Genomic DNA, 26,663 nt, shown 5'->3' with positions numbered 1-26,663 from the left:
CACCATGGGGCCATCGGCATTCAGGTCAGCACGTCCAGTAAACCTCAGACCCATGGGGAAGAACAATAGAAGCAATTCAAACCACTTAGTATGGCAATGGCTTTTACAAAGCCAACTGCCACCCTTCTCCTCACTTTTCACCCTCCCCTCCTCCAACACAACCACATCTGAGGCTAAAGATATTTATAATTCTCCGAGTGACTAACTGCAACAAGCTTCTGACAAGAAGCCTGTTGAACTTGATAAAAGTATCTTAGTAGGACAGATATACTTCTCCAGTGGAATTTGGGAGGGGAGAACATATTTAATTTTTGATAAACTAAAATAGCACCTTCAGAATGGAATGACTTCACACCGGGATTGAACGGTAGAACCAGTCCCAGGTCACATAAGGCTCCAGCTCCTCGGTAGTCCAGTGGGCATTGACACCACAAATCTTAGCGTGACCTCAGGGTCTCCTCATTTTTGCTCTCCTCTATCCTGCCCAGGTCATTTGGAACTCATGACTGGTCTCAGGTCTGTCACCTACCTAATGGCCCCTGGTGGAAAAATCATGACTTGACAGTTCAACAAACATTTCTTGAGACTTTGTAGGAGCCAGAGAGGATCAGGGTCAGGACAGAACTGCAAAGGCGAGTCAGGCAAGTGCCCGGGGCCTTGTACAAGATGCTCAGAAGACTTGACTAGGGCTGTTCCTTAGACCCACCTGGGGCCGTAAGAACACATTGTACGTTAGGGAGCATGGAGGCCAAGGGGGAGGTTAGAAACCCAGTAGGGTACTCAGAGCAGAGAAGCCGAGGCAGAAGCAAGAGCAACCACTCTCTGTCCTGCTGCCCTGGTGGAATGCAGACCCCGGGCTGGAGTCCTGGGACCTTCACCAGCAGCCTTGACCCTAAGTCTCAGCCTGTGGAAACACCCCAAGCTCTTCCAGGCTGATTGAGCTGCTAGTGCCCTCTAGCGGGAGCCCACGGGATGGCCTCAAGATGTGAACCTCAGATTCAAACCCGGGTCCCAAGGACTCACCATGTGGGGCTTCTGTGCTAGCTGCTGGAGCCACAGGTCTCTGAGTCATTGTTGTTTTTCCTTTTCTTTCTTTTCTTTTCTTTTCTTTTCTTTTCTTTTCTTTTCTTTTCTTTTCTTTTCCTTTCTTTCTTTTCTTTTTTTCTTCTTTTCTTTTCTTTTTTTTCTTTCTTTTCTTCTTTTCTTTCTTTTCTTTTCTTTTCTTTCTTTTCTTTTCTGACTTTAGTTATTTATTTGACAGAGAGAAAGAGCACAGGCAGGGGGAGCAGCAGGCAGAGGGAGAGGGAGAGGCAGGTCCCCTGCTGAGCAGAGGGAGCCAGATGCAGGGTTTGACCCCAGGACCCCAGGATCATGACCTGAGCTGAAGGCAGACGCTCCACCGACTGAGCCTCAAGACTGGTTTTTCACTCAAGAAGCGCACAGTCTAGGACGTGAGACGTAGAGATAAACACATGAGAACCAGAGTGTGTGGTCAGTGCTAAATAAATAAATAAATAAATAAATAAATAAATAAATAAATAAAATTGCAATCGTAAATATAAATAAGACAGAGTTTTTACAGAAGAGGGATGATTAACTTTCGTGTCTGAGGGTTTGATGATGGTTTGAGGTCTGGGCTGACAGTGACAAAGGTGTCCTGGAAGGTGTAATTGGGCTCTGAAAGAAGATTAGTAGGACTTCACTAGGCAATTAATAGGAGATGAGTTTTCCAGGAAAAGAGATCAACATGAGGTATTGCAAGAACTGCAAATGACTGTACTCTGGGAATGTCAAGTGGGGATGGAATTCGATGGAGTTTGTCCTGGCCCTTTCTGAGTGAGTCTAAATGGTACCCAGTGTGTCCCAAAGTGTTCTATTCAACAAACATTTGTTAAGCATCTTCTGTAGGAAATGTGATGACACATTATTCGAGTCCTCAAGATGCTTACAGTCGAGCATCAGGGTGGATGTTCAGACAGAAACGTGAGGGATAGTGTCTATAAAATGCACGTTATACACACGTAGCAGCTGGTGACAAAGGACAAGGAACATTCACATTGAAAAGGGCCACCAAGGAAGCCTTCCCAATGTAGGAAACACCTGGCTTGAGCAGGGAAGCACACACAAGCACGAACTTGCCCGAAAGTGGTCACGGCGAGGTTGTCCCTGCGATGTGTGATGCTTTGGCTGAATGTCTTCCTGTCTCTCTGGTCACATTAATTTTACTCCCCTGAAAAAAAAAATAATTTTACTTCCCTGGCTCCCCTTCTTCTTCCCACCCCTGCTATCATCGATCTCCAAGATTCTATACTCAGACCTCAGATCTTTGCTTTGTTCTTTCTCAGTGATTTTACTCACACCTATTTGTTTCCAGGATGAGCTTCAAACAATTTACTTAGTGGAGACCCGGCATCATGGAACAGGTCACTTTTTACACAGCAAGTCAGGCTGCCTGCCCCTAATGACCCACGCTGCAAACGGGATCCACCCTCTTTATCTCTGAGGTCCTCCTCTCCCTTGGGTGGTTGTCCCATCCGTCCTTTAGTCATCTGATGTTGTAAGTCAAGAAACTTGAAAAGACCTTACTTGCCCCCCTTCTCTCCCCAGCCCCCAGGGCCTCTCCAAGTTCTGCAGCATTCATAGATCCTTTTCCTTCCATGTCCGCTATCACTGCCTTAAGTTAGTCCCATAATCTCTTGCCTGACTGATCGCGTGGCCTCCTAATCCATCTTTCTGCTTCTAGCTCGCCCCCTCAGTCTATCTGCTTCACAGTATTTCTAATACAAAGTCTGATCTTGTATTTATGCCGCCCACCCCTCCTACTTACTGTGCTTCCGTGTTCCCTTCAGAACCAGGTCTCAGCTCCTTAGGGGAGGAGGCAACCCTCTCCCGCCGACCTCTCCAGCCTTATTTGTTGTCCTCTGCTTCCAGAAATTCTCCAGAAATTCCACACTTATGGTAGGTCTCTCTAAACATCATGTTATGTCATACTTTCTGATCTTGAAGAATTGTCACCGAGAGTGGCTCTCCCCATTATGTTTCCCACATGGAAAACTCCAATTTATCCCCCAAAACTCAGTTCCATGTCACTTCCTCCCATTGAACCTTCCTTGGTCCTAATAGATACCTACTTTATGTCAGAGGCACCACACTAATTGCTTTGAACAAGACAAATTCCCTCGGCTGTGGACCTCACATTCTACTAGATGATGCAGACGCTAAATAATCGCACATTAGTTATTTGATTGTAAGTGGGATATAAATCTTAACCAGGTGTTGAGGGTCAGGAAGTTACCCTCAGAGAGGGAACTTCGCTGATGCCTGAAAGACTAGAAGTAAATAACTGAAGCATAAGGTGGTAATAGCTGTGGTGGCGAGCATCCAAGGAAAGGAAACATTCTGTAGAAAGCCCCGAGTCAGGAAGAAATTTGGCACGTAGAGCTTTGAGTTCCTTACGTGGGGATGATTGCTACAGACGCGCGCTGGTCTCTGTACAAGATGACCTTCCATACAGCTCTAGCCCCAAGCTTTCTATCATGTTGATTCCCTGATCAGAAATCTTCCATGATTCTCTGTTGCCTATTGAACGACATATTAATTCCTTTGTTGGTTTTCATGACCCAGTGCAATATGGGCTCCAGGAATGGTCCAGTTTTATCTCTCATAAGTCGTCTACATTTATATTCAACAAGAACTATCACGAACCACTTGACATTCCCCACACATTTCCTCATTTTTTCTTACTTTCCCACATTTACTCAGGTTGCTATTGTCACTAAAATACCTTACTTCTCTATTCCTATCTATGCTTCTTGTTCCACAAAATAATATTTACCTGTTCTATGTGTGACGTGCCTTGGTATTTTCTAGTCTAGTCTATTTTACTCTATTGTATTTTATTTCAGTTCTTAAAACAGGAGAGTAGTAACCTACCAAAGTAACTTCACCGCCCCCTAATAGATCTTGACCCGCAGTGACAAACTGCCCCGAGTAGCCTTTAATATTTTTCTAAGATATATGATTCTTGAATGAGGTTTGGCCTTAGTAGATTCTAAGTTTTCTTCCAGAAATAGAATCCTCTAACTCAGTTACATCTTCATTATTGGGCACCTGTGTTCTCTAAAGACAGAATGGTAAAATTCTACATGAACACATGATGAATGGGGCAGCTAATCACACAGAGCCAAGCACCCTGAAGACACTTGGTAATGCATTTTCTTTTTGGCAATGCATTTTAATTTGTAGGACACGTCACACTTTGCTCTTCCAATCCTGGCAGTATTTGAACTGAAGTTGCTGATTGCATTGAGCTGCTCCAAATCTTATACTGGGCAAAGATGAACATGGGAGAAAATCTCTTCCAGCTGTAACTGAGAAAAGCAAACAAATCCATAACAAATAAATCCATGGCAATGAGTTGCAACTGTAGCCCATAATATGGACTAAATGTAGCTTTGCATCCAGATTGCTTTCGAACTGCCCAAGGGGAACACTTGAATCTTTTGTAATAATCACTTTCCAAAGGATCTGTTGTTCAAAATCATTTCTATATCTCCCATTTTAGGTTTTGCAACGTCAACACCTGGGTCAACTTATCATCTTGTTAATGTTCTTCAAATCTTTATCTCCAGCCCAGATTACATTCATGTTTCATTTTTCTGTATATCCTACTGCCAATAATGAGTCCTAGATACCCTAAACTCATCAATCTAAATTAACTCATTATCATCACTCTAAGTCACCCTCTACCCACCCTTATCCTTCTTTGATTAGAGAATGGCACATCACTCTCCACTTAAGCCGGAGAAGAGCGGCATTGGGCTTGACTCCTCCTTCTTCAGCTAACCTGCTACTAGTTCCTCTTGATGGTGCATCCTATATGCTTCTCAAATCTGTCTACCTCTCTCCAACCTTCCTGCCTCTACTGATGTTCAAGTCTCCCAAATGGTCATCCTCTTGGCATCTTTCCTGATAGAGTTCACAAAGTGGCTGAAGTAACACATCATTCTCCAGCTGGAAACCATTCAGTTTACTATTATTTCACTTACAGAGAGATCCAATGGGAAGTACCTAAAATTGCTTGCAAAGCCCTCCTGAACTGTCCTCTACCAACTTTTCCTGCCTTTCCATACTCCTTTTCTCTTCTTTCTTCTTTTCCCCATTTATCTGTGCATTCATATTCTCCAATCACCTAAAGAAGGTTCTTTATGCCTCAGACACTCCATTTTTTGTCTAGAACACTCCTTTTTTACTAGAAAGCTATTACTCTTCCTTCAAGGCATATCTTGGATATCCCATAGAAAATATCCCTTAAGGCTTTGGGCTCCTTCTGTTCTCTCTTAGTGCCCTATATCTCATCATTATGCTATACTGAAATCACCCATTCACTTCAGTCAAACGTTATGAGCACAGAAATTATTCAACACCATATCTCTATTGCCTAGCACATAATAGGTGTATGATTATTTTTTTTATTTTTTTATTTTTTGATTATATTTTTAGAATGAACAAACAACATCTGATTTTCTCTCTCCTATTTGAGGGCTGGCTGTGTAGTGTCCAGCTATGCTGGTGACTTGGGAGATAAATCTATGCAACCTTGGGATAAAGTATTGGAAAATTATTTTGACTGTAAATTTAAATCATTATCTTTAAACAGTTTATCAGTAATACAACTTTTTTTTAAAGAAATGTCCATCTGTTTTATGTGTCTTATTTTAAAAACTCAGGAGAGGGTTATTTTTGACTCCATAGAATCCCAACATTTTGGGTAATCTCTTTTCTTAGAAAACTAAATTTTACTCCTTACCAGATTCACAATCCTCAAATCCAAGCATGAGCTTTTGTTTATGGAACCAGAAAGATTCACATTGCATCAGTTCATGTTTAGTCAGTGCTAAACTTTCAATAAAAGTTTCTTAACCTTTTACTGAATTTCATTCATAACTGAAATGCAAATAGTCTGGCAAAGTTCAGACGTTTCTTCAAAGACATATAGGCAAAATACATTTACATGATGAGAATTTGTGGTTAGTGGCAGGTGGTCAACGCTTATAGCTTGCAACAATTATTAAAATGTAAGTGTCACTGGTGGGGCTGTCAATGCTGACACCAGAAGAATGGAAAAGAAATCTAAAAGGTTTTTTTTTATTTAAGCTAACTTTGAAATTAGCAAGGCTTTTCTGAACAGAATGGTTCTGCAATTTTCACAATCTAAGAATTCTTCAAAATACATTTTTGAGGCTCTTGCATGAATATTTAGAGTTTTGTTGAATTTCTTGCTTTTCCCTTAACACACTTTACTGTATGATACCTCATACCTTTGCTGTTCTTTCTGATTGGCATAGCCTTCAGCTCCTTAGATGCCTGCTAAACTCAAATCTCATCTCTTCTGTGAAACACCACGACACGATCAATAGAAATCTCTCAGGCTGAATTAATTCCTCTCCATAGTGAGTGTCCACAGCATTGTGTGATTTGCCTTTCAAATCGCACTTATTACATTATAGCATCCTTGTTGATAAATGTTTCTCTGTTCCCTAACAGTGTATGAGCTACTCATAAATTTGGCATCCGCAAGACCCAAGAGTGTCTGATACACACCAAAGCTTCCATATAGGGCAGCCCGGGTGGCTCAGCGGTTTAGCGCTGCCTTCGGCCCAGGGCCTGATCCTGGAGACCCGGGATCGAGTCCCACGTGGGGCTCCCTGTGTGGGGCCTGCTTCTCCCTCTGCCTGTGTCTCTGCCTCTCTCTCTCTCTCTCTCTCTCTCTCTCATGAATAAATAAATAAAATCTTTAAAACAAAAATAAAGCTTCCATATAGACAAGTTTAAAGGCCAAATCATCCTATTTTTTCCCCACCTCTTCTGTGTCATTGTAGTATCAAGTTCATGTCATCCAGTTGGGGCTCACTTCACGATGTACATTATCAAACAGTTCGAATCTCACATTAAGATATAAATTTTTTAATTTTGTCACAAATTCATTTTAGAAAAAGCAAGGAGCTGTAGTTTTAAAACTCATCTCTGTCACTAAGAGATTATGTGGTTTGGGACAATTGGTTTACCTGCCTTGGACATTACTAAATTATCTCTATCATCCCCATCTTCTCTCGTTGTATGACTCAATATCCTTTTCTGAATTCATGCAAAATTAATGGTCTTGACCACATAATTATGTATTTAATGGTTTTTAATGGCTAAGCCTTAGTTTTCTCCTTTGTGAAATGAAGATAATAGTAGTGCTTGTTTCATAGGTTATAAGTAATCTTCTGTATATCTTGACTCTCTGCAGTTGTAGTCCATATAAGGATGCAAAAGTCTTAATAACACACACATATTGACTGCTGACTTAACCACTACCTTCTGTTTTCTCCCATCATGTACAGTGTTTTATCTGTTTCTTGCTGAATGCCAAATATCATGAACATCTGATAATGTAATGCTAAGATAATGTCAAATAAATATAGTGACAAGTACGATTACAAATCTTGCAACAGATGAAAAGTTTCATGAAAATAAAGTCACATAATTTTAAAACACACATGTAAAGCCATTGACAAATAATAGAAGAAGAGAAAGCTAATACAAATATAACAGATTGGGCTTCTTAAAGATATTGAATGGGATATGGGAAAAAATAGCTAAGTCCCTCTAATATTTATTACAAAAGTGACCATATTTATGATCATGTGCTGCAAAAAGTATTAAAAGGACATTATTTTATATCACGACTCATTCTTTTAATGCTCACAGTTAATAATTTAGTTTCCTCTTTGCTTTTTCCAAAATGTAACTTATAGAGGCAATGAGAAAGAGGATGAAATTCAGCATGAAAATAGGGAATTTCAGGTAACAGGTCTCATAGGGTAGGCCAGGGACACCAAGAGGCAGCTGAGAGTGACTAGTCTCAGTTCTGCCTCAGGTCAACTCTAGTGATGCTGCTTATCAGCCACATGAGAAAGCAAAGAAGATGTGATGATAGATAGATGACAGATAGATAGATAGATAGATAGATAGATAGATAGATAGATAGACAATGGAATATTACCCATCAAAAAGAATGAAATCTTGCCATTTGCAACAACATGGATGGAGCTAGAGTGTATAATGCTATGGGAAATAAGTCAGTCAGAGAAAGACAAATATCATAGGAGTTCACTCATTTGTGGAATTTAGAAAACAAAACAGAGGAACATAGGGGAAGGGAAGGAAAAGTAAAATAAAATGAAAATTGATAGGGAGGCAAATCGTAAGAGATGCTGAACTCTAGGAAACAAACAGGGTTACTGGAGGGGAGGTAAGTGGGATGGAGGAATTGGATGATGGGGATTAAGGAAGGAATGTGATGTGATGAGCACGGGGTGTTATGTGTAAGTGATGAATCAATAAATTCTAGCTCTGAAACTAATTTTAAAGAGATTAAGAAAAACAAAACAAAAAAAAAGCATGGAGAATGACACAAAGACTGCTCATTTGACTGTGTATGTTTGACATGTTGTAATTTCTTAAAATTTCAACCTAAGCAACTCCATTAAAATACAAAAAAAAAACACCTAGTGATTTCAAAACACCAGTAGAACTTTAGAAAACATTAATTTCACTCATTTCTATAGCATTTTACAATAAATAAAGATAATTTCATTATTTTTTCACTATATTAATAACTCTGAAATAGCTAAAACAGGCATTGCTTTTTACTGGTGAAAAGCAAAAGTTGGCTGAGTCTACTCAGATATCAGAGAGATAACACAGGCTCCCTGACTCTAGGGCATAATGGTGAAGATGTTCTATTATGTCCCTTCTCTTTCCCCAGTAATACTAAATTCTTTACATTTTAGCCCTAATTCTCATTACAATCTTTTCAAGATAGATTTTGTTGCCTCCAATTTACAGGTAAGAAATCTGAGATTGAAAAAGATTAACAAAACTTGCCCACAGTCACCAGTAAGCATATCTTCCTAACTCCACTGTCTCACCCCTTTGTTTGCTGAAGTTCAGTGTTGAATGTATTTATTAATAATAGAAAAACCACACTCACCAAAAAGAGGCTTTGGAGCATAAAAGAATTTTGGAAAGTCTGTCTGAGAAAAAAATAAATTTTTTAAACCTTCCAGTTTATATCTCAATTATAATTACTGGGACATTTGAGCCATACAATTGAAAAGTGGTACATTTATTTCACCTTTGTTCCCTTTTTATATATACTTTATCCTTCTATATACTTTTCTATATACATATAGAGCAATGAAATAACCAAATACTATGTTGCATCAAAAAAAAAGAATCTGCTTTTGAATAAATGTCTAAACCCAAAAGGTCAGGTCACTGTGCGTCCATCACCCCATTTTATCAGTTGAGATGTGAACTATAAAGAGATTCAATGAACTTCCTCAGGTCACAGAATCCAAGTTCCACTTAGAAAATATACCAGCTGTCCATGCACCATTCATTTTTAAATTTTTTTTAATTTTATTTATTTATTTATTTTTTACCATTCATTTTTTTAATGGCTATCTTAAATACAAGCATATGGTCTGGTCATGCAAATATAAAAGTTTCCTTAATAAAGCAATAAAGAGACTACATCAGCAAAAATTATTGTCAGTAAACTCTAGGTTGAAATTACATGTTGTGAGTGACAACAATTTACTTTTACTTATAGCAGCTCCAGTCATGGATTATCTGTGATGGATTTTTCATATGGATGATATGAATTACATAAATGAAATTAAGACTATGAATAGGTACATATTTTAGTATATATTAAAGTAAGCAAGGCAAATATTTTCTATTAGCTGAAGTCTAAAACTAAATAACCTATATGGAAATTTTGGAATGGAATCTGTTGGCTTCATAAAGAGATCTTGACATATTATTTCTGTTTAAACTGGAAAAATTAATACTGTCCACTCCTAAGCAAGACAGAAGAAAACAGTTATATTTCACATTACATTCTTGGAGGGATCTTTATAACTTGACTATAATTATTTCAGAATGCAAAATTTAAAAAGGACCCTATAATGTCTCAGTTCATCTTCAGGACAAAAGTCTCTCATTAGAATGTGATGCATTTGTTCGTTAAAATTGTAAAGCTGAATGGCATCCTTCTAGGAAGGGCTGAATTGCCATCTAAACTAAATAATAACCATAAGTTTTGTGTTCTCTTTTATTTCATATACTCATATTAAGATTAGCAAATGTAGAAAGCAATTTATAAATGCACGCCCCAATCTACAAGCGGCCCCAAGAAAGTTGTTCCCAGGGAAAAGAAGCCATTAGGATTATTCAAAAGCAAATGAATTCTCAATATATTTTCATATTTTGATAACAAACCTCTATTGTGTCACTCTGTTGTCACAGAGATAACACACATCAGAAGAAAATGTCCCACGTTGTCCTTCAAACCCACATGGATCTCAAATCCACTTCTATCTCCTTTTCTCTATCCAGCCCCCATGTCCTTACCCCTCTCCTTGATCTACTAAAATTCTCGGGGGGGGGGGGGGACCTAGCTGGCTCAGTTAGTAAAGCATGCAACTCTTGATCTTGGTTGGGGTTGTGAGTTTGAGCCCCACATTGGGTATAGAGATGACTTAAAAAGCAAATTTTTAAAATAAATAAATAAAACTCTCTGGTCTGTCATTTTAATAACCTCTTTGCATATGTTCTTGACCGTTCCCTGGCTGGTTTCATTCCATGTTTAGCAGAAGTAGAGGGGTTGAAGATTACACAGGCATAAGCTTTGTCAAAAATTATTAAGTTGTACACATAAGAGTTACGTATTTCATTGCATGTAATTTTACCTTAAAAAATTTTAAAAGATTACTGAACTTCAGTTAATGGGTTGGCTTTTTGCAATGATATGGGTTAGTAATATTAAAGCTTGCTTAAACAAATGAGTAAATATAGTAAAAGTAATGGGAGCAGTTTTTTAAGATGAAGTTATAAACATAGAAAGAAGAAACAATGGCATTGAATTGGAAATGGAAACTATCAATATAAGCTCATGATTTTTAATATTTACCTATCTAGTTAAATAAATTTAGAAGTGATTATAGATATAGGCATACGTGTGTGTTTACATGTACATGTAATATACTACATATGTTCACTGAGATTATCTAAAAGTTATGACAGCATTGAGCACACCTAATACTTAGATCTTGATTTCTATTTATCATTTTGCATTAAAAGGAACCTAGACTTCTTACATACAAATGGCCAACAGACACATGAAAAAACATTCAACATCATTCGGCATCAGGGAAGCATAAATCAAAACCACAGTGAGATCCCACTTCACACCAGTCAGAATGATGAAAATTAACAAGTCAGGAAACAAAAAATGTTGGAGAGGATGTGGAGAAAGAGGAGCCCTCCTGCACTGTTGGTGGGAATGTGAACTGGTGCAGCCGCTCTGGAAAACTGTGTGGAGGTTCCTCAAAGAGTTAAAAATAGACCTGCCCTACGACCCAGCAATTGCACTAGTAGGTATTTACCCCAAAGATTCAGATGTAGTGAAACGGTGGGGCACCTGCACCCCAATGTTCACAGCAGCAATGTCCACAATAGCCACACTATGGAAAGAGCCCAGATGTCCATTGACAGATGATGGATAAAGAAGGAGTGGTCTATGTACACAAAGGAATATTACTCAGCCATGAGAAGAGACGAATACTTACCAGTCACATTGACATGGATGAACTGGAGGGTATTATGCTAAGCGAAGTAAGTTAATCAGAGAACCAATTATCACATGGTTTCACTCATATGTGGAATATAGGAAACAGCAAAGAGGATCATAGGGGAAGGGAAGGAAAACTGAACAGGAAGCAATCAGAGAGGGAGACAAACCCCGAGAGACCCTTTAACTCCAGGAAACAAACTGAGGGTTGTTGCGGGGGAGGGGAAGAAGGGCTGGGGGATGGGCATTAAAGAGGGCATGTGATAGGAGCACCGGGTGTTACATGCAACTGACGAATCACTGATCTCTACACCTGAAACTCATAATGTACTTACTATATGTTGGTTGATTGAACTTAAATTCAAAAAAAGGAACCTGGACTTCTCAAAGAAAAAAAAAAAGGAATGATTCCAGGGCTGTGACAGAGACAAATAAAGCTCCACAGAATATTATTGGGAAAATCGATAAATTTGAATATAGGCTATAGATTTGATAACAGTGTTTATCAATATGTTTTCCTGATTTTGATAATAGTACTGTAGTTAAGTTAGAGAATGTCCTTGCTTTTATTTTTTTTAAAAGATTTATTTATTTTGAGAGAGAGAGAGAGAGAGAGGGCATGTGCATGCACGAGAGTGCAGGGTGGGGGGTGGGCAGAGGGAGAGATTCTTTCAAGCAGACACCTCCCCCCCCCCACCAGTGCCCAGCGTGAAGTGAGATGCAAGGCTTGATCCACAGCCCAGGAGATCATGAATTCAGTAGAAACCAAGAGTCGGTGCTCAACCAACTGAGTCACCCAGGCACCCTTCCCTCTTTTTTAATAAAGATTTATTTATTTATTTTTGTGGGGGGGAGAAAGAGAGAATGCCTTTGTTTTTAGAAAATATTCATGGAATTATTCAGTGGTAAAGGGTCACAAACTGTCTCCATTTCACTGTCAAATGATTCAGGATAAAAAAAAAAAAGTCATCTATCTATCTACCCAGAGAATGCAAATCACAAGAACAATTGGGAGAAAATGTAAACATTCAGTTAATGTAAATAAACTATTCCTTATACTTTTCACTTTGCTGTAAGTTTGAAATTGTATCAAAACAAAAGGCCAAAGGAATATATTCAGTGGCTTCCTGTGTCTGCACAAGACCCACTTTCAAAGATGGACAAAACATGTCCCCGTTGCCTTGTGTGCCCTCCCTACCTCTCTGAGGCCATCTTTTCCATCACTTTCTCTTTCAGGGCTTTCTCCTCAGATGTCCTGTTACATCCATGCTTCGAGATTTCCTTGTTACATCCCCATCTCCTTCAACCGTGTAAAATCTCACCCCCTCGATGGACTGTTGTATTTTCCATTACATCCCACCCATTTCCCACCCAACCTCCATTCTCTCCAAGTCCTGCTTTACTTCTTCTCTTCCATGGCACGTGTCCCTTCCTAACATCCTTACGCCTCATATGTCTTGCTTCTGCCTTGCCTCCACTCTCTAGAACGTAAGTGCCACAGACAGGAGTTTTGTCTGCCGCCTTTCCCGATCTATCCTGAAACCTGAGACAGACAGTCCAAGGCACTCTGTGAATATTTGTTGAATGGAAGAATGATTGCTGCCAAATTGTCAGATTACCTTTGGGGAACATATACTCTTTTTGAATATTAATCTTGAAGGATGTTTTTTCTTTGTAGTTCTTGGCTCACTGTAGTTAAATGTCTGTTAGGTATTAATAGGGGTGGTTCATGTTAAAGCAATGTAGTTTCACCTGGTTTTGAAGTGTGTGTGTGTATATATATATACAGAACTGACCAGATAAAACCCCATATATATATTATATATATGTGTGTGTCTATTAAATATTTATATATACAACTTAATGAGAATAATTTAAGGAGTTTAGAGATAGTGCTTAGGAAGGTCATCTGAGCCTCAGAAGGAGATGGTAAGTTGCTCTGGGCCCCTCTTTTCATCATCTACTACTCAGCTTTGAAGGTCTGGAAATGAAGGACTGGCTCACACTAATCACTCCTCGTGAGACACTGGTGAGAAGGCCAAATTAAAGAATTATGCTGAGAAACACAGTTGCCACAGGTCTCAGATGTTTCAGTCTTCTGCTCAGCTCATTTCCTCGGAGAACTTGACGTGGAGTCCAATAGATAAGTGCACAGTTACTTCTCTTCGTGGAATCAGAACGAAAGGAATGAGTTAGTCAACTTACGCGAGCCCAGTGCGGACAATTTTCTGTCTAAGGAGAGAGTGTCTAAGCAGACAGTATTGGGAAGTCCTCTCCTCGGTTCAGGGCATTTTCTCACTTCATGATGTTGAAATGGAAATTATTAAAATTGGGTTATTAAAATTGGTTTCACATTAATCAGTTCACTCATTTCTTCCTTCAGTTGCTCTGGTACATGTGTAGGCCGCAGGCAAGCCCTGTGGCTCCTGGTTTCCAAAGGAAACCACGTTATTCTTTGAAGAGGACTTCTCGGGTGGCTGACCTTAGTCACCGCATGCTGAGTTTATTAGTTCAGCTTTCAGAGCTGGTGTGGGTGCTTCCTGCACCGTAACTCATGCCTCTTACTGTCCTCGACGCGATGACAAAGAACAGTCTACTAAACGCTGCTTAATGCTTAATCAAATAAAAAAATGCCTGGAACAAGGTTAACCTTCATGAAGTTCTAAAACCTCACGAGGTGTCTGGTTCTGGACCACTACGGAGTAGAAGCACTTCTCCCCAGTCCTTCCCCTGAGTGCAGGTAACAGTCCTGGACACGATACAGAAAACACGCAGGAAAGCCGACTGGGAGGTGAAGAGGGGGCGGCTGACCCCTGCGGCCCTGGGAGCCCAAGAGGCCGTGATGCTCCCCGGGTTTCCCTTCTGACTCCAGCCCATGGACTGGGTGCTGGAGAGGCCACATCTGGAAAAGCCACAGGAACTGATCGGATAAAACCTCCCAAATACAGTTCTTTCTAGCAAAGGGCAAGAAAAGGGACAACTTAGCAAGATGATAAGTTCTTAGATAATAACTGTCCTGGTGCAGAAGCACAGCGGGGGACAGATGCGGCTCAGGTCCCATTGCCCTCAGCTGCTGCCCCTGCCAGGCTGTCCCGGGGGACAGAGGCCACAGCGGGGGTGGGACTCTCAGCCTCACTCACCAGTGGCGAGCCTCTCCTGCCAGCGTGGGTGGAAGTCACCGGGAACCTGAGCTTCTGTCCCCACCTGGCAGTCGTGAGGCACCGTCCCATCCCCACCGAGGTGAAGCACGAGGCCAGCTGGGGAGCTGCCGCTACCCATCAGCAGGAAGGCAGTTCCTTCTTGCAGCGTCTGTGGAAAGTCCAATATTTTTCTGATGCGGATCTCAACATATGTAGAGGTAGGATTTAGGACAATTCTATTACAAGTGAAAAAAAGTCAAGGAACTGAAAGGGAGGCAAGATACCCACATTTGATGCTGGAGGACAGAAGAGTCTGACTTGGCATTTTGAAACTAGTAAATAAAAGGAAAAGAAAGAAAAGAGAAAGTTTTCTACATTTTATTCGGACACTAGTAGGCCTTTGAGCTGACGGAAGAATCCTGTATCTTGACTGCAGTGCTGGTTACCGGAATCCGCACAAGTGACAAAGTGACACAGAACTATATGCAACATTGTCCTGCTGCAAATTTCCTGCCTTTGACCTTGTACTATACTGAATGCAAGATGTCACCACTGGGAGAGAGTAGATGAGGGTCCCCAAGGACTCTACACGACAGCCACTTGTTATAAATCTGTATTTCAAAATAAACAGTAAATAATAAACTTTTTAAAAGACCTTTATAGGTCATAGTCAGAAGCTTCTCCTAACCATGCAAAAGCATAAAAAGCGTACAATAAAGAATCGGTGTAAAATTTTAGAGCAGATTTCCCCAGTAATTAGCGGTCGTAGGGGTTGGTAGTCATTTATGACCTATTTGATTCAGGAAATGCAATTTTGTTTTGATGTTAACGTTATCATCAGTCTTTGCTTTTTCTTTTTAAATTCGAATATAGTTGACACACAACGTTAGATTAGTTTCAAGAGTACAATTTAGTGATTTGACAAGTTACACAGTGCGCTATGTTCACCACAAGTGGAGCTGCCATCTGTCCCGTTACATTGCGAATACAATATCACTCAATTTCTTCTTTTTTTTTTATAAATTAATTTTTATTGGTGTTCAATTTACCAACATACAGAATAACACCCAGTGCTCATCCCGTCAAGTGTCCCCCTCCGTGCCCGTCACCCATTCACCCCCACCCCCCGCCCTCCTCCCCTTCCACCACCCCTAGTTCATTTCCCAGAGTTAGAAGTCTTTATGTTCTGTGTCCCTTTCTGATATCTCCCACACATTTCTTCTCCCTTCCCTTATATTCCCCTTCACTATTATTCATATTCCCCAAATGAGTGAGAACATACACTGTTTGTCCTTCTCCGATTGACTTACTTCACTCAGCATAATACCCTCCAGTTCCATCCACGTTGAAGCAAATGGTGGGTATTTGTCGTTTCTAATGGCTGAGGAATATTCCATTGTATACATAAACCACATCTTCTTTATCCATTCATCTTTCGATGGGCACCGAGGCTCCTTCCACAGTTTGGCTATTGTGGACATGGCTGCTAGAAACATCGGGGTGCAGGTGCCCCGGCGTTTCATTGCATCTGAATCTTTGGGGTAAATCCCTAACAGTGCAATTGCTGGGTCGTAGGGCAGGTCTATTTTTAATTCTTTGAGGAACCTCCACACAGTTTTCCAGAGTGGCTGCACCAGTTCACATTCCCACCAACAGTGTAAGAGGGTTCCCTTTTCTCCGCATCCTCTCCAACATTTGTTGTTTCCTGCCTTGTTAATTTTCCCCATTCTCACTGGTGTGAGGTGGGATCTCATTGTGGTTTTGATTTGTATTTCCCTGATGGCAAGTGATGCAGAGCATTTTCTCATGTGCATGTTGGCCATGTCTATGTCTTCCTCTGTGAGATTTCTCTTCATGTCTTTTGCCCATTTCATGATTGGATTGTTTGTTTCTTTGGTGTTGAGTTTAAGAAGATCTTTATAGATTTTGGAAACTAGCCCTTTATCTGATATGTTATTTGCAAATAACTTCTCCCATTCTGTAGGTTGTCTTTGAGTTTTGTTGACTGTATCCTTTGCTGTGCAAAAGCTTCTTATCTGGATGAAGTCCCAATAGTTCATTTTTGCTTTTGTTTCTTTTGCTTTCGTGGATGTATCTTGCAAGAAGTTACTGTGGCCGAGTTCAAAAAGGGTGTTGCCTGTGTTCTCCTCTAGGATTTTGATGGAGTCTTGTCTCACATTTAAATCTTTCATCCATTTTGAGTTTATCTTTGTGTCTGGTGCAAGAGAGTGGTCTAGTTTCATTCTTCTGCATGTGGATGACCAATTTTCCCAGCACCATTTATTGAAGAGACTGTCTTTCTTCCAGTGGATCGTCTTTCCTCCTTTGTCGAATATTAGTTGACCATAAAGTTGAGGGTCCACTTCTGGGTTCTCTATTCTGTTCCATTGGTCTATGTGTCTGTTTTTGTGCCAGTACCACACTGTCTTGATGACCACAGCTTTGTAGTACAACCTGAAATCTGGCATTGTGATGCCCCCAGCTATGGTTTTCTTTTTTAAAATTCCCCTGGCTATTCGGGGTCTTTTCTGATTCCACACAAATCTTAAACTAATTTGTTCTAAGTCTCTGAAGAAAGTCCATTCAATTTCTTCTTTTTATGTAGTTAGTAATAACACTGTGTAAAAGCTCACGAGTCATCTTGCTGGATTATTAATGTGACTGACAAGTTTCTAGCATTCCCTAAAGAAAAGATCATTTATTACCTTTAGCTATCATGGCATAGTAGTAGGTACCTTGGAACGGTGCAAGCATAAAAATGCAAAGGTTTGTTTGTTTCCTCTCTCAAGAAAGTGAAAAAAAAATAGCATAGGAGTTTCAGGATTTCTTAGTGGCAAAGGTGGATAGTGTCATCCAACTGTGATAGCCAGAGACATCCAGGCCTAACTACCTGTCTGTGTCGGATTTTTTTAATCTACAGTGAAAATCCTTCCTGCTCTTCCAGCCCATAGTCAACATTTTCAGAGTTTCTTCACAGCCCAGATCACTTTTCTGGGAACTGATGCTATCACCTTCATACAGTCCTGTTTGAAGAGATCTTCTCCACTGGTCACGATGATTGGCACAGGATTTCCTTTCCTATGTTAATTTGGAATTGGGACCCATAGACTCGAACTGAATAGACTTAAGGTCCAATGTTGTCAATTTTCTATAGTCATCACTTCTCTGACTCACAAAATATTCCAAGCACACAAAAACACCCAGTGAGTCCCCGCCTTAAATGAACAGATGTTAATGCACTACCATATTTATTTCAAATTTCTTTTTTCTGAAAAAAATATGATATAAACTCAAAATTACTAGTATAATATATACCAATCACCAAGATAAAACAATTACCAGATTTTTGTCACATTCATTCAATTTTTGATTTACATTTTAATTGTGAAAAGACACATAATATTTACCATCTTAATCATTTCTTAAAAGATTTATTTTTAAGTAATCTCTCTGCCCAACATGGGGCTTGAACTCATAATCCCAAGATCAAGAGTCTCACATTCCACCAACCAAGCCAGCCAGGCAACCCCCCCCCCCCCCCGCTCATCTTAACCATTTTTAGGTGTGCAGTTCAGTAGTGCTAAGTGAATTACACGTCCCATAGCACATGGAACGGGTCTCGGGAACTTTCTCATCTTGCAAAACTGACACTCTATGCTCTTTGAACAATTTCTCATTCCTTTATTTCCACTATATTCCCAGCCCCTGGTAACCACAACTCAATTTTCTATTATTATGAATTTGACTTTTATAGATACCTCAGAAAAGCAGAACCATACAGTAATCGTCTTTTAATGACTGGCTTATTTCACTTAGCATAATGTCTTCAAGGTTCCTCTATGTTGTAGTATGTGGCAGGATTTCCATCTTTTTTTCACACTAATATTACCATATATCTATTTCCCACAATTTATTTATACATTCATTGGTTGATAGACATTTGGATCACTTCCACTTCCTGGCTATTGTGAATACTGCTTTGATGAACATGGTTGTGCAAATATCTCTTCGAGATTCTGCTCTCAGTCCTTTTATATATATATATATATATATATATATATATATATATATATATGCAGAAGTGGGACCACTGAACCATATGATAATTGTATTTTTAATGTTTTGAGGAATCTCTATCCTGTTTTTCTGCAATGGCTGCACCATTTTACATTCCCATCAAAGGTGTACAAGGCTTCTAATATCTTCACATTTTCACCAGCGCTAGTTCTCTTCTGTGTTTGTGATAGTGGCCATCTTAATGTGTGTGAAGTGATCTTGCTTTGGGATTTCAGGTTTTATTTCTTTAATGATTTCTTGAGGTGAACATTTCTCCATATGCTTGTTGGCCATTTGCTTATTTTGGAGAAGTGTCCATTCAAGGTTTTTGCCCATTTTTAAACCGAGCTGTTTTTTGTTGTGGTGGTGGTTGGTATTGAGTTGTAGGAGTTTTTTATGTGTCCTGAATATAAAACTCCAGATACACAATTTACAAATATTTTCTCCCATCCTAAGGTTGTCTTTCACTCTGTTGACTGTTTTCTTTGATGTGCAGAAGCTTTAAAATCTGATATAGTGTCACTTGCTTATTTTTGCTTCTGTACGTTAGGTGTCATATCAAAAATCCATCGCCAAGTTCAATGTCATGAAGCTTTCCCCCTATGTTTTCTTCTAGTAGTTTTATGGTTTCCTGTCTTACACTTAGGTCTTTAACCCCTTTTGACTTATTTTTTTTTTTGATATATGGTCTAATGTAAGGATCCAAATTCATTCCTTTGCATGTGAATACCCAGTTTCCCCAATTTCATTTGTTGGAGAGACTTCTTTTCCCCATTGTGTAGTCTTGGCACCTTTGTTGCAGACCATTTGACCATACGTAAAAGGGTTTATTTCTGGACTCTGTTCTATGCCGTTAGTTTATATATCTATTTTTATTCTAGTACTACATTGTTTTAATTAATGTAGCTTTGTATAACTTGACCTGTTTTTTTTTAATGCAATTTCTGTTTTTCCTTCTTTATGTATTTTACAGCGAATATCAGGCAGCATAATTTTACTCCTATATGATTCAATATAAATCTCTAAAAATTATGGTCATTTTCCTTTGCAAAAGTATTATTATCACATATAAAATTGGCAATGTTTCCTTGCTATCATCTCATACCAAGCCCAAAATCAAATTATGAATGGTCTGGAAAATGTGTCCATTGATTTGTTTGAATCAAGATCAAAACAATGTCCCCACTTTCATTTGATTACATCTTATAAGTCTCTTGATTCAGAGAAGTTCTACCCTTCCTGTTTTTCCCCCTCAGACATTGACTTGTAGAAACTGAATTAGTTGTCTATAGAATGCCTTAAATTCTAGGTTTCTCTGTATACTTCCTTGTTCTGTCATTTAGCTTGTACAGGAAGAAATAGAAAACCTGAAGAGGCCAATAACCAGGGAGGAAATTGAAGCAGTCATCAAAAACCTCCCAAGACACAAGAGTCCAGGGCCAGATGGCTTCCCAGGGGAATTCTATCAAACGTTGAAAGAAGAAATCATACCTATTCTACTAAAGCTGTTTGGAAAGATAGAAAGAGATGGAGTACTTCCAAATTCGTTCTATGAGGCCAGCATCACCTTAATTCCAAAACCAGACAAAGACCCCACCAAAAAGGAGAATTACAGACCAATATCCCTGATGAACATGGATGCAAAAATTCTCAACAAGATACTAGCCAATAGGATCCAACAGTACATTAAGAAAATTATTCACCATGACCAAGTAGGATTTATCCCCGGGACACAAGGCTGGTTCAACACTCGTAAAACAATCAATGTGATTCATCATATCAGCAAGAGAAAAACCAAGAACCATATGATCCTCTCATTAGATGCAGAGAAAGCATTTGACAAAATACAGCATCCATTCCTGATCAAAACTCTTCAGAGTGTAGGGATAGAGGGAACTTTCCTCGACATCTTAAAAGCCATCTACGAAAAGCCCACAGCAAATATCATTCTCAATGGGGAAGCACTGGGAGCCTTTCCCCTAAGATCAGGAACCAGACAGGGATGTCCACTCTCACCACTGCTATTCAACATAGTATTGGAAGTCCTAGCCTCAGCAATCAGACAACAAAAAGACATTAAACGCATTCAAATTGGCAAAGAAGAAGTCAAACTCTCCCTCTTCGCTGATGACATGATACTCTACATAGAAAACCCAAAAGCCTCCACCCCAAGATTGCTAGAACTCATACAGCAATTTGGTAGCGTGGCAGGATACAAAATCAATGCCCAGAAATCAGTGGCATTTCTATACACTAACAATGAGACTGAAGAAAGAGAAATTAAGGAGTCAATCCCATTTACAATTGCACCCAAAAGCATAAGATACCTAGGAATAAACCTAACCAAAGAGGTAAAGGATCTATACCCTGAAAACTATAGAACACTTCTGAAAGAAATTGAGGAAGACACAAAGAGATGGAAAAATATTCCATGCTCATGGATTGGCAGAATTAATATTGTGAAAATGTCAATGTTACCCAGGGCAATTTATACGTTTAAAGCTTATAAATGGAAGTAAACTGGTGGCTTAATTGTATGCTCGCTTAACTATAAATTGAAATTAGCTCAAACTTTTGATGGTTTTCATACCTGTGGGCAGTTTTCTTAATTCACTTGCAAACTGGAGACTCTGGGGACTTTTCCTAGTTTCCCTGGTCATTTTCAGATAAGTCTTCCCATGTTTCCACCCAGAATATGTAGGGTCTTTATTTCTTACAAGTGGTATTTTTTTGGAAAATTTTAAAAACCTGGTTTGTAGAGTAGGTGGGTTGTCCCCATGCATTTCTCTCTATTCCTGCCACCCAGCTTCGATCATGTTCTTATTCTGCTGATTTATCATTTGTGTTCATAATGTGAAGTTTATGAAAATATCTTTCCTTCTAGTTTTATTTAGATGTTGTCAATGGATTTTTCATTTGCTATCCTAATTTGTTTATTTTTCAGGAGGAATTTTTTGGAGATTAAAAATCGACCTTGCTGCCAAGATCACATCACTGGAGTTTCCTCAGCTTTCTTTTTGTTAAGGAGACAAAAATATCACGGAAAAACTGTACCTCCTAACCCATTCCTTTTCACTTTCTCCCCTATGCCCACTCCCAAAGGTAACTCTCACCAGAAGTTGGTATGTACTGTTCCCATGCATGTTTTTGTATTTTTACTACATATATATCCATCTATTAAATTTGTATCCTATTGTTTTATAAGTTTAAAATATTTACATACATGTTTTCATATTATATGTATGATTTGCTGCTTGGTTTTCTTCACTCAAAATTACATTTAAGTTTTATCCATATTGAAACATAAAATTCTAGATCATTAATTTTAACAGTTATAGAGTATTCCATAGTTTGAAGAGGGCATGATTTCCTTTGAAAATTATTTTATTTCACTATAATAAGCAGCACTGTAAAAAAAAAGAAAAAAGGAAGAAAAGAATAAAAATCCCTAGAGTATATGTTAGCTTGTGCACATCAGCATGAGTTTCTCTAAAATAAATATGCAGGAGTGGATGTGCTAGGTCAAAGGGCATATGCATCTTTTTATATTCACATGTATAAGAGTTTACTCCATGGGAAAGACGATCCACTGGAAGAAAGACAGTCTCTTTAATAAATGGTGCTGGGAAAATTGGTCATCCACATGCAGAAGAATGAAACTAGACCACTCTCTTGCACCATACACAAAGATAAACTCAAAATGGATGAAAGATTTAAATGTGAGACAAGACTCCACCAAAATCCTAGAGGAGAACACAGGCAACACCCTTTTTGAACTCGGCCACAGTAACTTCTTGCAAGATACATCCACGAAAGCAAAAGAAACAAAAGCAAAAATGAACTATTGGGACTTCATCAAGATAAGAAGCTTTTGCACAGCAAAGGATACAGTCAACAAAACTCAAAGACAACCTACAGAATGGGAGAAGATATTTGCAAATAACATATCAGATAAAGGGCTAGTTTCCAAGATCTATAAAGAACTTCTTAAACTCAACACCAAAGAAACAAACAATCCAATCATGAAATGGGCAAAAGACATGAAGAGAAATCTCACAGAGGAAGACACAGACATGGCCAACACGCACATGAGAAAATGCTCCGCATCACTTGCCATCAGGGAAATACAAATCAAAAATCAAAACCACAATGAGATCCCACCTCACACCAGTGAGAATGGGGAAAATTAACAAGGCGGGAAACAACAAATGTTGGAGAGGATGCGGAGAAAAGGGAACCCTCTTACACTGTTGGTGGGAATGTGAACTGGTGCAGCCACTCTGGAAAACTGTGTGGAGGTTCCTCAAAGAGTTAAAAATAGACCTGCCCTATGACCCAGCAATTGCACTGTTAGGGATTTACCCCAAAGATTCAGATGCAATGAAACGCCGGGACACCTGCACCCCGATGTTTCTAGCAGCCATGTCCACAATAGCCAAACTGTGGAAGGAGCCTCGGTGCCCATCGAAAGATGATGGATAAAGAAGATGTGGTTTATGTATACAATGGAATATTACTCAGCCATTAGAAACGACAAATACCCACCATTTGCTTCAACGTGGATGGAACTGGAGGGTATTATGCTGAGTGAAGTAAGTCAATCGGAGAAGGACAAACAGTGTATGTTCTCATTCATTTGGGGAATATGAATAATAGTGAAAGGGAATATAAGGGAAGGGAGAAGAAGTGGGTAGGAAATATCAGAAAGGGAGACAGAACATGAAGACTCCTAACTCTGGGAAATGAACTAGGGGTGGTGGAAGGGGAGGAGGGCGGGGGGTGGGGGTGAATGGGTGACGGGCACTGAGGGGGGCACTTGACGGGATGAGCACTGGGTGTTATTCTGTATGTTGGTAAATTGAACACCAATAAAAATTAATTTATTAAAAAAAAGAGTTTCCTCCGTGTATATCTATACTGGCATTTGTGATGTTTTAGTTTTTTACATCCTTGTAGGTGTGAAATGGTATCTCATTATTAATTTATCTTATATTTTCCTGATTGAAATGTGAGGTTGAGAATCCTTATTGATGATTTGGCTTTCTCCTGTGTCTGGCCTGTTTATAAAATTGACAATGTCTCCTGGGTTATATGTCAATTTATTAATGATTTGTGAGGGTCTTAAAAATATCTGGTTAAAAATCCTCTTCTGGTGTTTATTAGATAGGTTCTTTTAACATCTTTGTTCTTTCTATTTCTACCTCTACTTCTACCGGTCTCAATCTCAACAATCATCTTTTCTCTTCCTACAGCTCAGACTTGGTGCATGAAAACATCTTAGAAACAGGCAGCATACCAATCTTTTCATTTTCCCAAATCTTTCTCAAACCTATGACCACCGCTTAAATTTCTTCCTGGAACATCCTTTCTTTCTGAAACATTGACATTCATATAACAGATATTAAGAGTAGAAGAGTTCTGCCTTTATGGACAAATTGTCAGTTATAATCATAATCTGTAAATTAAAGTTCAACTGGTGTTTTTCCTTTTTCTAGCATAGTCTCTTACCCTTTTCCTTATTTGAGACCTTTCCTATTCCCTGTCTTTATCAGGATTTTGCAAGTCATTATTCAAATGTTAGGTATGCAGTGAATGTGGATATGGATGATAGGAAAAAGAAAAATAAATTCAAATTCTTTGATAAACATAAACCATACATTGATATGAGAATTTGATGTTATGGTAAAATAAAAGCTTAGATGATAATGTCAATATGTTTAAAGGAGTAGATATCAAAATGAGTTTGGAAATAAAGGAAAATTTCTAGAACATACCAAGTTATTATCACACTATCACCATACACAAAACTGGTGTTAATGAATAAATTCCTCTGGAAGATTATATGAGTTTGTGAGTCTAAAGTAATGTTATTTTGAATTTTGAAATCTAGTTAATGTAACTTCTTAAAGTGAAATATATAAACTAAAGTTTTCTTCTTTATGTTTTACTCTTCTGTCTTCCTCTTTGGCTTCTCTCTTAGCATACACTAGAGAAACAAAGGCACATGTAAATGTTTAGAGTTATTAATTGGGATTCCAATTTAAATTTTCCATTGTTTTTAATTTCATTTTTAAACATAGGCATCCGTTTGGTTTCATGAGCAAAGCCCTCAGTTTGGTTTCTTCTTACTAAATTTCTTGAAATAGAAGTAATATTTTAACCTTTGATAATAATAGGCCAAAGAATGATAACATCCAAGTGTATGTAGGCATTTCATTATGTAGAATAATTGTTTTTAATGGAAAAATGGATTAGACAAAGAATAGTAGGGGTTTAAATTACAATAATTATAACTGGAAGAAATAGCTGGCCTGGGATAACATAGTCCAAGTTTGTATACAATATAATTCTTAAAATCTAAAATAGAATTATAAACTAAAAATAATATTTAGGTTCTAACTGATGAGTCAGATTTGGAGACAAAAATAGTAGCATGTAATTTTGAAACTGTTCAAAAATAGAAGCGATTTCATTTAAAAAATGACAAACATTCTTCAGAGCTCCAGGCCTCCCAGTTATTTTAATAAAACAAATTATCTTGGAGGAAGGCTCATAAACTCTCCACTGTTCATTAGTTTACACCTGAACCTCAGGGGGTTGCTTGGGAAACTGACTCTTAATTTAGCTTGAAAAGTCAGTGCTCTTAGATTAGGGTTTTGTGCAATGCCCAATACAAAAGGTTAATAATTTTATTTGAAAAAACTCATTACTATCATTTTGCACTTTAAGTCTATGTCACACTCAAAAGAAATTAATTATCTTGATGGTTTTGTACCTCATCTGCCTGAAAAGTTTTGTTTTAAATATAAATGTAATATTTATATTAACTTTAGGCTGTACCTTGTACAAGTTCTCACTCTGATTTACTGAATAATTGAGACCATTCTCAAAAATGTCTAATATAAGAATGGACAGGTAAGCTTCTTGTCTCATAACTTTTTCCAAAGGCTTTTATTTCCAAGTAAATTTGATCTATTCTTATTTTCTATTAATTTAGCAGCCAGAGCTTAATGTGATTTATTTATCTAGCTAGTCCATAAATCTTTATGTTAAGTCTTTGTATATGCTAGGCAATGATTTACCATGACTCAAGTTTTTATTCTTTCTTCATTAAATTAAAAAAAAATAGAACTTCTTTTTTTATCCCAGAATATTCCTCTGTAATAATTCCAGTAATTTATCTTTTAAGCAAGCTTGGATTCAAGAGATGATTGCAATTCATCACAAATGTCATTTTTGTCTCTCACATGACCATACTACTTAGAGCTATGAAAGGTGGCTGTTTTATATTTGTGGTGCTTCACACACATCAATTATCCTGTGAAAATCCTACGGACTCTCAATGGAAAACAATAGTTCCTCCTCCAAGGTTCCTGAATGAGAACAATCTGTGACATTGCAGTAGACTCTAGGACATACAGCAATGCCAAGGACAAATGCTAGTGCTCGCCAACAGGTAGGAGGCTGCAGGCTGGGATAGGCCCAGGTTCTGGAAGGGCCTGGGAGATAGAAGATTTTGAAAAGAAAATAAGATGATCCCTGTGTCTTCCCAGTTCAGCCAGGACTGCCTAATAGGTCAGCGAACAGAAAAGAAATTGAAATAAACACTATTTACTTAATTCCTCCTGTATGCTAGTGTTAGTATGGATCTCAGCTGCCAGGTTTTGGTGTTTATCATCCATGTGGACTGGAACAAGAAGGTAACCTCTCTATGCTGCAGTTTTCTTATCTATAAAATAAAAAGAACATGTTTTTCAGAGTTTACATAAATAATTCAGTAC

The 26,663-nt window shown here is 38.6% G+C and overlaps 1 protein-coding gene across 1 annotated transcript in view; it reads left to right on the top strand.

Annotated features, from left to right (window-relative positions):
• The window catches only part of PTGER3 (prostaglandin E receptor 3), a 179,854-nt gene extending 157,893 nt beyond the window's left edge, over positions 1-21,961 (top strand). Inside the window, exon 3 of the mRNA XM_055339661.1 lies at positions 21,827-21,961. Within this exon, the coding sequence (XP_055195636.1) occupies positions 21,827-21,847 (21 nt within the window). The 3' untranslated portion in view covers positions 21,848-21,961. The remainder of the gene's footprint in view (positions 1-21,826) is intronic.
• Positions 21,962-26,663: the final 4,702 nt, after the last annotated feature.

Source organism: Nyctereutes procyonoides, unplaced genomic scaffold (genome assembly GCF_905146905.1).
Source record: "Nyctereutes procyonoides isolate TBG_1078 unplaced genomic scaffold, NYPRO_anot_genome, whole genome shotgun sequence".
In the NCBI taxonomy this organism is placed as follows: Eukaryota; Metazoa; Chordata; class Mammalia; order Carnivora; family Canidae; genus Nyctereutes; species Nyctereutes procyonoides.
Note: the sequence above shows the minus strand (reverse complement) of the source record. Positions and strands in the feature narration are given on the sequence as shown.